Genomic DNA, 14,279 nt, shown 5'->3' with positions numbered 1-14,279 from the left:
TTGCATACCGTAGAAAATATAGTTTCGAGCTAATTTAAATTTTTTCTTTTGTATTTTTTAGCTATGGATGCTTCATGACTACACTACTCTAAAATCGCAAGTAAAATATTTACACCTTACTGTATTAACGATTTGAATTTGAGGGCATTTATGTACTGTCAAATATTACCTTTGCTGGTATTTAAATATAGTGTGAAAAATTAAGTAATATAAACAAAGAAGTTGATATTTCTGCTTTTAATTTTCGCCAAATTTCGAGGATATCTGCCTAAATGTGTGGCAGCATTCTAAATTCATTTTATGCAAATTAATAAAACCATTACGTCACCTTTTAACAAAGTAATTTTTAGCAAAGTGAGAAACCATAACATTTAAAAATCATAAAAAAATGATAGATGTCGCTAGAACTATTAAAATGTATTCAGCTTCAAAGAAATTAAAAAACACTCGGTAGATATTGGTTTCACTCAAAATACTCATAGCATTGAGTATTTTACTTTCCACTGACTCTTATCAGCAACTCGATGCTTGGTGGTTAACTATTTATGTTTGGAAGCAGGTGTAAGAGAATATGAATTAACTGGCAAAGATATATACATACATACATGTGAGCTTCATAAGTAAGCTTTCTTATCGGCGCTGTAAAGTCACAAAAAATAAATATTTGCTCGTATCTGCCACTATACGTATCTAGTATATACACACCAACACGACCATTGACAGTGAATATTCGCAAAAACATATTTATAAAAAAAATTGCATGAACTGTATTCTAAGCAGATATACTGAATGAGGGTGGGTCCGTAAGAACCTGTGAAATGAAATAAGGAACAAACTACTAGGCACAAAAAGAAAAGAAAAATTAACGTTTGTTTGTTCAAAACAGTTATGCTATATCTCATGGTGTTTCTCCAATTTTGCGGTAATTTTTGTATACTTAAACAAATTTCTCAAGGTAGTCAGAAACCTTCTTCGAACTCGATTCGACACAATAAATTCTGTTGCCTGATCTCTGGTGTATTGTGATTAACAGCTGTTACAGGTCTATGCTACTTTACACAGCTAAACGCAACGCAGCTTCTCAACGTAGCTTCTCAACGCGGATAGCTTCTCATATCCAAATATTTATAAACAACTGATCCGCAAATTAAATTCGTAAAGCTTCACTCGCCTCTATTTCAATTTTCTGCCGCGCATTTCCTCTCTCACTTCAGGTGTACCAGCATGACCTTAGTACATCTAAAGTATAATGAAGAGTTTCCATCGATGATGAAGGTTCCCTAGCACATCTTTCAAGCTTTTATTTGGTGTCCCAAATGTTTATTTCGGGCCAATAATATCATTTATTAGGCTACAAAATTTCCTTTTTTCATATATACAAAAATACTCATTCAGTTTTTGTTTGTGTGTATTAATTCAAAACTGAATTAGTAATGAAGTTATTTGTTTTGTAAAGACGGTTCTTGAAAAATAATATCGCTCATTTGCTGCAACAATATCATAATCCAAATTCTTAAAATGTCGCGAAAAACGGCTTAAAATCGTTTTTGTTTTCTCTGTCTTCCTAAGTTAAAGTAAATATATATTTTAGTCTAATAAAATATGATACTATCCATTGATATCGCCAAGCATAAAATAAGAGCTTGCGCTAATTTCTGTACAGTTTTATAAAAATATTGCTTTTTTCGGAGTACTCTTTTACATTTACTGTTGCAGAAAATGGACGAAATGTCGGATTTGAGGTGACGTCATAAGCTGCTCTAATTTTCAGGCGCTTGTTGACCCACCCTCGTACTTACATATCTACTATCTTAAGGAAAATACTATCTTGTGAGCATTTTCAATATTTGCTGTCATATCGCCCCAACACCTGCCTGGGTAATTTGTCATAAACGTAACAGTTAATAAGCGAAGGCAATAAATAGTAAATCAATATTAAGAAAACTGAAATAAAATACTTTTCGTTTACTGTATTTTTTTTTTGTTTTTTGTAAGAAAGAATAGAAATAACACATATGAAATTGATAAGAAAAAATACTATAACGAACCTATCTCAACGAAAGAGGCGCTGTTATTTACATATATGGATATATCCATTTGTGGAACAACATCAACACGCACACCACAAATAGGAGGAGGAGCTCGGCCGAACACCCAAAAAGGGTGTACGCGCCAATTATATATATATATGCATATGCATACATATATATATGTATATATATAAGTATTTAAAGGGTGGTTGAATTTCAAGGGCCGATGCTGAATGAGAACCATACCTAAACGCCAAGTTGTTTTCTACATTTTATTTAACAGTTTTCAATGCCAGACTAATTCAATTTGAACCAGGCTTATTATGAACACGGGCGTTCAAATCAAAATGCATATCGCGCACTTCGTAATTTTTTGGTCAATTTAATCGTTCAAATGTGCGTACAATCGGAAAAATTGTGCAAAAGTTTGAGCAAACCGGGTCTGTAGGAGATGTGAAAACACCAAAGCATGCTCGTACAGCTCGCAGTGCAGAAAATATTGCTGCTGTTGGCGATAGTGTAGTTGAAGATCCGTCCACCTCAACTCGTCGTCGTACCCAACAATTGCACCTCTCACGCTCGTCGTTGATGAACATTATGCATAAAGACTTGCATTTACACGCTTCCAAGCTGCAATTGTCTTAAGAACTAAAGCCTCTTGACCATTTCAAGCGTCGTCAATGGTCAGAATGGTGGCAGGAAATGGAAAAATGTTTCACCAATTTTCGAAGAAAATCATCTTCAGTGACGAGGCTCAGTGGGCTCGTCAATAAGCAGAATTGCCGCATTTGGGCGAATGATAATCCAAGAGTGAATGCCGAAAAACCAATGCACCCACAAAGAGTGACTGTTTGGTGCGGTTTATGGGCCGGCGGCATCATTGGGCCGTATTTTTTCCAAAATGAGGCCGGTCAGGCAGTTACTGTGAATAGTGTACGCTATCGTGAGATGATAGCTAATGTTTTATGGCCCGAATTGGAAGATATGGATGTGGACGATATGTGGTTTCAACAGAATGGTGCCACTTGTCACACAGCTAACGAAACAATGGCTCTTTTGCGCGAAAAATTTGGCCGTCAAGATCATGTGATTTGACACCGTTGGTCTTCTTTCTTTGGGGTTATTTGAAAGAAAAGGTGTACGTCGATAAACCAGCAACAATTCAAGAGCTAAAAGAAGAGATGATTCGGCACATTAACAGCATTGAACCTCAATTATGCCTCAGCGTGCCCTCAGAGGTGCGCCGTAGAGGCCGCGGCGGCCATTTGACCAATACTTTGCTCAATACGTAATTGAGCTATATCAGTATTATCATAATAAAGAGAAATGACAATAATTTCTTAAAAAAATTGTATTTTATTCAAAATCAACACCGCTCCTAAAACTGAACCACCCTTTACATTAGTACATGATGGATATAAGCGGTTTCATGTCAAGGGATCCTAGTATTTTGAAGTCAAGTCTTCTTTAAATTCGTTTATTTGCAGGCAAGAAGTAAACAGAAAATTAAAAAAAAAAAATTGTAATGTTATAATTTATTCAATGCTTAAATTTTGCGTATGCAGTTTTTTAAAGTGAAGTACCTTAGTTTCTTTTTAACATTTTTGAAATATTTTTGGAGAAAATTTATTAATCTTTTTTTAAGTTCTAATTTTTTTAATTAAAAATTTTTGTGGAAACAATTTCCAAATTCAAATTCAAATTAAAAAAAAAATTTTGTTTCCTCTTTTGAAAAACACGGCTCTCAAAATTTTTTGATTATTTGGTATATTAATATCTGATTTAGACTACGCGTAGTAGTCCCTGCAAGTTTCATTATGAGATTCTAATGAGTTTTCAAGTTAAATTCAAATATGTACGCAAATAGCAAACCAATAAAAAATTGTGCATTCATTGCGATGCTTCGTTCTATTTGCAAATGGTTATAATACGAGGGGACTATGATAAGTTCTGTAAATTGAATTAAAAAAAGAACACATTTTTTATCTTTACTTTTAATCTGCGTTATTTTTATAACGAATTACGATTAATTTCAATACTTTTTTTAATTTGTAAATCCACTATTAAAAACAGTGAAAAATTCGCGTTCAAATATTTACAAAAATTTTCGAAATAACATGGCGCCAGTTCCGTAAAATATGGATGAATTTCTTTAATGCCAGAAAGCGGAATGAAGCTACTTATCATTTCACCAGTGTGAGTTGGCGCGTTATCGAGGTGTAACAAGTAGCCGAGCAGTTCCTGGCTCTTCCCATTTTCAAGTAAATTTCTGAACACTTTTGGTAACCAACTTTCAGTATACTATTTGGCAGTTACTGTCGTAGAAGTATCTAATGGAATAAAAGCAAACAGTGAAGTAAACCGATTGTTGCTCCATGGCTTTCACAGGTGGATTTATTTCTTTCGGGCTTCATATTGCTCAGTATTCCCGTCGAGCCGATTTCTTTGTGTATTACAAGTCGATACGCAATATTCGCGGTATTGTCATAGCATTACAGCGCAATTTAGTACATATCATTTCCAGTGTCATTCGTGGACATCTTCCAATTTTTCGCTTCACCTTGGCTAAACTTATCTCGTTGGTCGAAGATTTTGGCCGTCCTTCTCGAGACTCGTACTCCACAGAAAAATATCCAGTGAGGAATCTTTGATAACATTTACAAATAGTCTTAAGAAATGGTGTGTCCGTTTTATATGCAGTTTTCAACTCATTGAAATTTCCATAAGTTCGAGTTGACGTCGAAAGCCGTAAAGTATTGAGTAACAAATTTCCTGCTGCGTCGCTGGCGGAACTTTTACTGATATTGCATTAATTATTTTACGTTTGGTCGTCTCCATTCCAACCGATTTTTCTGAAATTTTAAATGAAGTGTCGTAAGAGTATACGAAAGTAATAGCAGTAAAAAAAAAATTGGATAAAGTTTAAAGCACCAATTAAACAAAAAAGATACTCATTTTGAAGTATTAAAAATCAACAGTTTCAAAAGGGTGGATGTGAATAGCTACTATGGCCGAGAGGTGGGATATAGTGTAACGTTTGGAAAAGAAAAAATATATAATAGCCTTTAGCCTTTGTTGGTTTTCAAAACTAATTAAAATCCAATACATTATGGTATTCGGTCAAAGGATTTTTGCAAAAGTAAAAGTGAAATTACATTTTTCAATAGCAGCCAAAGTGACCAGTTGTTTGTTGTTATATCGGGTATTTTTTTAAGCGCTTCAGAACTAAAATGATAATGTAAAACATAAATATTGTTGGAATGAATTTTTTTTATTATTATCTTGTATCCGTCATATGTCTGCCGCAACTGCGAGTTGCATGGTCCATTCCACAAATTTAATTTTTGACAACTTTTTTCAATAAATCAGGCTTTATAACGACAATGGTGGCTTGAATATTGCACCAAATGGATTGCTAGGCGCGCTGTATGATAAATTACGCCACCTTGTTGGAACCAAATTTCGTCGACATTTACGTTTAGCTGATTAATGTTTGGAAACAAAAACTCAGTCAGCATGGCTCGAGAGCGCTCGCCATTCACCGTAACACCAACTCCTTCCTCATTTGGAAAGACATAAGGACCGAAGATGCCACCAGTGATCTATGAACTTCGAGAGCAGATTTATTTTTGTCAAAGTAAAGTTCCACAGTTTGGAAGTGTTGTTCACGCATTAAACGTTTCATAATGTCTGTGCAATCCTTACTAAACAGAAATGTCAACACAGTTTGCCATTTGCAGCTGTCAAGTTATAGTTATCGATATCGATAGTTCCAATGTAGCTAAACAACACCCGATATGGGTTTTAAAACGAATTTTTCCTGCATACTCGAAGTTTTCCTAAAAAAAATTTTATTAAAAACTAGAAATTTTGATGAAAATTTGTTGAATTTTTTTTAATTTGTACAAATTTGAGACTTGAATTGTTATTAATTTTTGTATTGACATAGTTTATTATAGCTTTTGTATAGTTTGTCAATAATTCTCGATGCAAAAGTTATTTGACACACTGTACAGAATTTTTTGTTCAAATTGAGCGTTCAAAAAACAAACACAAAAAAAAAAAAAAAATGTTGAGCGAAAATTGAAATTGAAAAACAACTATTAAATGTAACATTGAGAAATAATCCGTCAGCTCACAAATTTATTTCGATATATTTCCATAATTAAATGACATTTTCATAATTAGCCGCATACAAATGGTCCACAACAGTTCTCTGACAAATTTTCAATTTCGGGACTACGCAGATCCAAAACGTCTGTTTCAATTATTTTATCAACTGTTTCGGTGATTGTGCCACCAGATTGGCAGCGTTGGAACCGCGGCTGTGCTGTCGTATTGTCACAATATTTTAGCGTCAACCTGTTATTTTTTAACTACTTGCACTTTGCAAAAATAAACATATATACAATAAATAAATAAGCCATAAATTACACCAAAATATTTATCTACTCCAGTTGTTAATATTGTCGGTCTAGTAATTGCAATGGACTTATGGGCTTCATTGATGGCACTTTATTTAATAGTTAGAAATAAATTATTATCACTCTTTTTTCAACATTAGTGCCAATAAAATAATCGCAAATAGAATTGTCGAGGCACTTGAAGATAAAAATTTTTGTTAGTGCCTAAAAGAAAAGAAAGAATTTTATGTTAAGTGTTGGTGGTTTTCTAGGAACTTATACATTTAAGTGTATGTAGGTAGTTGTTGGCAGCTTAGGTGATAAGCAAAAGGAAGTGATTAAGAATTGAGTATTCGTAGTGTATTTTACAACAAAACCATATGTTAAACGTTGGTTGTTTTATTAACCAACTGAAGACATGGAGTTGAATGCTTATGATTTTTTTTTATAAAAGTATAGTTCATTGTCTAACAAAGCGACATAAATCAAAATTTCAAACTTTAAACCAATATTATACAAATTCAACAAACGTTCACCGAAATTCTATTTACTCAGAATTTTTAGGAAACTCTCGAGTGTGCAGTTTTATAGTCTATTTACTTGAGGACAACAAATTGCAAGTTTGAAGTGGCCCATAATTTTCATTGATTTTTCATAATTTTTTTGTCTGACGGTGCACATTTTTTCATTAATTTTGATGATAATTTATCGAATTTTTATAAATTTTGTAAACAGTTTGAAACTTTGATTTATGTATGTAGATGGTTTTGCTCTAAAATGAACCGTATTTTTATAAATTAATGATGATTATTGAAAAAACCGCCGTAACCGAATCGATTGATGCGTGATACTCTTCGGAAGTACACAGGCTCGAATCTCCATGCATGGGACACTAAATTACGAATAAAGTTTTTTCTAATAGCTGTCGCACAAACGCGCACCTCCTAGTGCATTTCTACCATGAAAAAAGCTCAAATAAAAAAAAACCATCTGCCATTCGGAGGCGGCGTAAAACTGTAGGTCCTTCCATTTGTGGAAAAACATCAAGACTCACACCAAAAATAGAAAGAGAGGAGCTCGGCCAAACACGAAATAAAAGCTGTAAGGGACAATCGTATACATATTATTTTTTTTATAGCAACAAAATAAAATAAAAACAAAGGAAAGTAGTTAAAAACACAAAAAAGGAAACACCTCGGTCCTAACCTCGATTTCTTGTTTCCAAAAGAGAAAAAGCGGTGAATGAATGAAGACTTATCTCGATTGAGAGGGTGAGGATTGCCGCGTTGGATGACATCAAAAAGCATGTACCAAAAATGCCGCGATAATTTGAAAAAGGACTGTTAAAATAGATATCGTTGAATAAGTAAATTTTTTACGAGAAAAATAAACAGCATTTTATTTCTTAATTAATTTTCTATGCGTTTGAGTCTATGAAATATCCGGAGATAAGAAAAAATAAAATTATTTTATTTTATTTCATTAAAAATTGCTAAACTGAAAGGCACAGCTTGAGAATACCTCAATAAAGTCAAAATGTTTTATGATATTTTAGTATCAAAAGCATTTCATGGGCTTTTGTGCTCACTGATATCTTGTGATGATTTTATGTATGTAACATCTTCAGGACAGCTAAGGGTTTTAACCGATCCACATTGTTGACGAATTTGATAAAGTTCCTTAGGTTAGATGGAATACAGTGTATTTAGTCAGGGTGACCGCCTAATGCAATAGCAGTCAAAGGCGACTTATGAAATAATTAAATTATGTATACTGTCTAATATGTATTAGAATATGAATACATATAGTATATTGTTTTTATTTTATTAAGCCTTAATATAATATTTTATATTAAGTACTCGCCAATGTTTTTTCCATATATGCTTTTTTAAGTTTAATTTTGGTGGAATTATCAGCAATGAAGGAATTCCCTGCATTTGTTTATTAAAAAAAAAAAAAACAAAAACAAAAAAACAAAACAAAAAACCCGGACCCTTTAAGCAAATAACTTCCCCATTTAACATACATAGTTTTGCCAAGAATTCCCGACTCACCACGTCACTAGAATTAAGGAGTGAGTAATAACCGAAGGGTGACTTATTACCGAACTTGGCGTGCTTTTTTCGGTCATAGCTGTTCTGGTTATTTCTATGGGCATGTCATCTACCATAATTGTAAGCATATCGAATTTCTTTTAACCTTGATACCTGCCAATAACAACGCAAATTGCTAAATATATAATATGATTAAGTACCTAATTATATGTTGGGGACATTTATATCAGCATAACAATAAAAATTTCGAAGTTCAAATTCGGAATCGAAACGCGAAATCGAAATTCGAAATCGAAATGCGAAATCGAAATTCGAAATGCAAAATTAAAATTCGAAATCAAAATTCGAAGTAAACGTAAATTCGAAATCGATTTGTTTTTTACAAAACTTTCACATAAATTCGAAAAGAAGCCATAAAGCACCCACGGTTATCACACCAATTACGAAATAAATTTGAGCCTCTTTTCCTTTCTGATAATTGATATTTTTGATATATTATTTCCTCATTGCACACAAACATATGAACACACGTGCATTTCTCCTCAATTCACGATAAGACTAAGGTTTTTGCCACTTGTGTGCGAGACAAAAATAATTTACTATTATTGGTTAAGTGTCACACTTACGCTTCTTAGGGAGACTTGTAACGTAGATCAGAATTTTCGCCCGGTTACCTAGCGTTTAGTCTGCATATGAATTTCTAAGTTTGTCAACGAATTGGTCGTCCACCTGTTTTGCTATTGTTTTAGTGCGAAACACACCAATGTGACTACATAACTGACAAACAGTTACTCGTCAGTACGGTGTGCATTTGAACAGCGACACAAGCAATTTGCCGTCAATTACATATTGGTTTAGCCGTTTACTTGTTGTGCGCGTGCTCTTGCCGTGTCCTGTATGCGTCAGTGGGTACATGGCCTTACCAATCAACAATGGCTCAACAACTGTCGCCGCTAAGGCTGTTACAATTACTGCCGCTATCATTGTGGTTTGCAGCATGTTGCTACACTGAGTCACAGGCTGTGGCATTGGAGGGAGCCGCGTTGGTTGAAATATACGCGAAAATGGGTGGCGGCGGTGGCATTGAAAATAATGGTTATGTTGTTGGTGGCGATAATGGCGGTGATGTTGCTGGCATAAGAGCTGTTGTAAATGATTGTTTTGAGATATTTTTGCAGGGTAGTCGCAACGCCAGCAACACCTATGCGTCGGCATATAGAGAATGTCTCAATTTAGGCAAGGAATGGCGGACGCAATTTACAGTGCAGCAACAATCGCAGCGTGAAGTCATGACTGCGGAAATGGCACAGATGTGTAAGGAGTTTCACGAATGTTCGCAATCTGAAAGTGATTTGGCATTCTTCCAATGCAATAAAAAGAATGTAAGTGATTTATGTATACAGAAGTGGGCAAAAGTTAACCAACCCTTTTTAAGTAGGCGAACATTAACTGAACGAATTTGATAACTTTTTCATTTAGAAATATGTGAAAGAAGTAGAATAGTGAACTTACAATAAATTCAATTAATTAAATATGAAAAATTCGGTAATTCAAACATATATATAATTCAATTAAAATAACAAAAAAAGTGAACAAAATAAAAGTGTCTGCCCGTGATCGTGAAGTAAAGCATTTTTTAAGCTCATATTGTTATTCGCATGCAACCAATATATTAGTATAAAAAGCGTTTTAAATTGAAAATTGGAATCTTTGTTTTATCTCCAAAACGGCTGAACTGTTTTTGACAATACTTTACTCACAAGCGAAACAGTTTCAGGCGTATGTTATGGGCTATATTTTACTATAAAAATTTTAAACACTAGGCATCGGTAGCATCAATATAGGATTTGCAAAAATCGAAAAACCGAAGAAAAGACACTGCAAAATGTTAAGTTAGGTTAGATGGAAGAGGTTAGCCGGTGAGACACACTCAGGCCCATAGCCATTGCCATGTCACGTGAGTAACTTGTGTCTCCTAAAACCAGTGTGTACTTTTTAAAAATTTTGAAAATCTCTGATATCCGCAGAACTGAGATCTTCGAATTCACTCAAAAGGATAGAGAAGGACAGAAGTTGCGAGATCGTCTCTTCCTCTTCCTCATCTCGGTTAATTTAGGCACTTTAACATTATGTTTGGCTCATCCCACAGCGCCAGTTCTGCTTACCAAAAGTGGAGGTTGGCGACTGCTTTGTGAGGAATTTTATCGGGAGGGAAAATGTAGATATTCTCTCCAGGTACCTCATTACACTGTATCAGTGTCACGGCTTTCACTATTGCCATCAGTTTAGCCTGAAGGAGATTCCCATATGTTCGGAATATACACCTCCACCCACCCTGCCTTCGAGCTTTGAGCCATCTGGGTATACATGTATGGACTCGCCCTGCCTTACAGCGTCACGTTCCCACAGTGTCGTGACCGTTCTAATGCCAAGTGTAGGTGGGAATGCATAGTCCACCAGTCCGGGAAGCTCCGAAATGCCAGTCAGAATTCCACCGTGGCTGTAGTCTTTAAGTAAGTGGTCAAACACAGCAAAATGTGCTCAGTAATAAGTATAAATCTGTAAGGCAAGACCTCTACACGAAATTTTCTTCTCGCATGTACTCGTTCATATAGCTAGCTATCCGGTTACGTACATCTGCTTGCAGTGGTTATTTAAAATCATGATTTGTTGCCTAGTTTTAGTTTACAAGCAAATCAATGAAAATTTTTCAGAAAAGTGTTTGTTGTTTCATTTTGCTATAAACTACATATACAAGTAGTTATATACTGGTGCATACGCCTAATAATCAATGCAATATTTTGACTGGTTTCCACTACTGTTCCTTTGCTTTTTAATAGATATTATTCTTTATAAAAATATAGAACATTTCACCACAAATTTCATGTAAAATAAAGTTTTGAACTTTGTACAAAATATATAAAAACTAAAAAAATGCCATCAAAATAATCAAAATTTAAAATTTTTTAATAAAAAAAAAACTTTATTAAAAAAAAAACTGAAAAAATTTTATATATCCCATTAAATTTTAATATAACAAAGTGCTAATTTGAAGTATTTCAAAACGCTCTTCGAATTTTGATAATTTTTTCCTTGACGACGTTGCACATTTTATTCACCAAAACTTCCAAACTGATGCCCGGTCATTTTCGCTAGAAATATGAATGCTCTAAAAGAAGTACTCCAAGCACTTCAAATAAAAGCAAATTCTTTGGATCAACGAAAGCAAAACGAAATACCTCGGAGGGCTTAATACGTTGAGAAAAGCGCCAGACCTTGCAACTGGTGATCACAAATCTCAAACCGTTGACCAAATTAAATATCTAGGACTGCGTCTCAGTTGAACGGATAATACAAAGATTGCTATCCAAGACCGCGTGCGGACTGCAAACGGAGCATATTTTACCCGCGTTAAACTGTTCAAAAGCAAGTTCTTGAGTAGAAGAACGAAGATTAAAACGTGGACACTGAAAGCATATAAAATTATACAATTGAGCATATTCGGAATAAGAATACTGAGAAGAATTTTGGGTCCAGTACAGAAAGAAAAAGGTCTGTATCGCAGCGCTTGCGATGACTAAGACACGTATGTAAAGAAGTTTCCAATAAGAGGTGTTACAGGTGATTGGATTGCGCTATCGAGAGATGATTAACGATTTTTTTAGGCCGTAATTGGATGGTATTGATCTGGACAACGTTTATTTTCAACAAGACGGCGCTACGTGCCACACAAGCAACGAAACCATTGATCTTTTACGGGAAAAGTTTCCGGACCGTGTTATCTCTCGAAGAGGTGATCATAATGGGCCAACGAGATCTTATGATTTAACACCTTGTGGCTTTTTTCTTTGGGGCCACGTGAAAGAGAAGGTCTACGCCAACAGCCCAGGGTCAATTCAAGACCTCAAAGATGGAATTCGTGAGGCTATCGAGGACATAGGGCAGCCACTTTGCAATTCGGTTATGGAAAATTTCATGAAAATGATATTGACCTGTATTTTCTACTATTAACGGCATACCTTCCTCTTTATAATGAAATAAACATCCGATCATTTAAATTAAAAAGCTGCATTTTTCTTTGAATATCACCTCTTATTCGAAAACCCTTTATAAAGCTAGATGAAATAATACTTAACAAAGTTTTGAATGCACGCATGCATGGTGAAAAACGAAGAAGGCGACCACGCATTCCCTGTATATTATGCTGGTACAACAACAACCACAGAAAAGATGGTTAGACAATGTTGAGGACGAGCATAGAAGCGACCAAATACCATAGTATGGCTATGTACCGAGATGCATGGAGAAAAATTGTGAAGTAAGCTAGGGCTCACACTGAGCTAAAATACTAAGCCATCATCATGCTGCATGATGATGAAAATTGATGAAAAAAACAAGAAAAAAATTGAAAACAAAACGGAAAATAATAAAAACTGGTCAAAATGTCGCATTGCTAATTGCGTGCCAGCAACTGTATGTATATGTTTTTGTTGTCAAATTAAAACAAAACAAAAAATTGTATTAATTTTTTCCATGACGAAAGGGTTTCTTTCTATGCAAGGTGGAAGCCATACATCAAATAATATTTTTGTTTTTATTTACATACAACAAATGATAATAATTTTTTCTAAGCGTTTCTAACCAATTTACAATTTTCCACAATTTCCTCAATAGTCCTACAAAAACGTGAACACGCTAATTTTTGTATATTCCAATTCATCAGCCGCCATTGTGGAATTGGAGGAGAAGTACCATGAAGCTGATAAAGAAGTAATGCTGTGCATCATCGCCGCTGAGGAGCAATACTTAACATCAACTACCAATGCGTATCTGCAGCTTTTGCAATGTTTGAGAGCATGAAGGATCTAATTTTCAAAATTATGACATTTTCCAAAGCTACTTTTGGAGTTAAGTTTAATGTAGTTTTCATATAACTAATTTAATGTTTAAAATGCGATATTCAGCCAACTGTCACTAGTGCCTTACTATTGACTTGATGCTGACTATTAGTTTCTTCTTATTAACAATTATGAGTGACCGTTATCCGAGCCTTTTATAATTACTTTTAGCAATATAAAATATTTATTTATGTTTTATATATATAAGTAAAGCAAATTCTATAAATTACTTATAAATTAAAAAAAAACCTATACAATATTTACTCGTATAAAAACTGTAATGCTAATGTATTTGAAAGCCTTGAATCGAGTAATCTCTACTGTTATTAACTCATTAATTATATTATTATATAAAGTAAAAAAAAGTGCATCAGATGTTGTAATCGGCCTTACTTATACGATAGTTACAATGTTGCAGTATCTAGTATGCAGTTTTGTTACATAATTAGTATACCTTGCGATCCTAATCTAATCCTTAATATGGCTACTACATCTTTCAGAGGCCATGCAGATGCTTTTGAGATATCAGTGATTGAAGTTAGATTGTTGTTAATGTATTGTTGTTATTGTATGCCTCAAACGAGGTGTAGAAAGCATAATATTTTAATTTTGTGTTCCTCTCTAATAATAGAAATATTTCTTGTATTGGTAACAGAACATTTCTTTTCAAAAGTATTAGTGCCTTAAGATTAATTATCCAAAGCAATTAGTGATCAGGAAAAATTTAAATACTACCTGTCATCAAACAGTTGGCGCATTCGCATATGGGTACCCATGGGGTATTTAGGAATCAGCATTAATAATGTCTGGCGATAACAATGCCAGCCTTGAAATTCAACGTAGAATTTCGCCTGCTAACAAGTGCTACTTTGGACTAAGTGAGCAATTGAGTCT

General features: G+C 34.3%; 1 protein-coding gene across 2 annotated transcripts; it reads left to right on the top strand.

Moving 5' to 3' along the window:
- Positions 1-9,149: 9,149 nt before the first annotated feature.
- LOC129246180 (uncharacterized) lies at positions 9,150-13,347 on the top strand. Of its 2 annotated transcripts, none has more exons than XM_054884764.1 (2): positions 9,150-9,869; positions 13,162-13,347. In XM_054884764.1, the coding sequence occupies exons 1-2, from the start codon at positions 9,420-9,422 to the stop codon at positions 13,345-13,347; spliced, it is 636 nt and encodes a 211-aa protein (XP_054740739.1). In that variant the 5' UTR covers positions 9,150-9,419. The 2 variants fall into 2 exon arrangements, with proteins under 2 accessions (XP_054740739.1, XP_054740740.1); XM_054884765.1 differs by having other exon boundaries at positions 13,211-13,276.
- The last annotated feature ends 932 nt before the right edge of the window (positions 13,348-14,279 follow it).

Source organism: Anastrepha obliqua, chromosome 4 (assembly GCF_027943255.1).
Source record: "Anastrepha obliqua isolate idAnaObli1 chromosome 4, idAnaObli1_1.0, whole genome shotgun sequence".
In the NCBI taxonomy this organism is placed as follows: domain Eukaryota; kingdom Metazoa; phylum Arthropoda; class Insecta; order Diptera; family Tephritidae; genus Anastrepha; species Anastrepha obliqua.
Note: the sequence above shows the minus strand (reverse complement) of the source record. Positions and strands in the feature narration are given on the sequence as shown.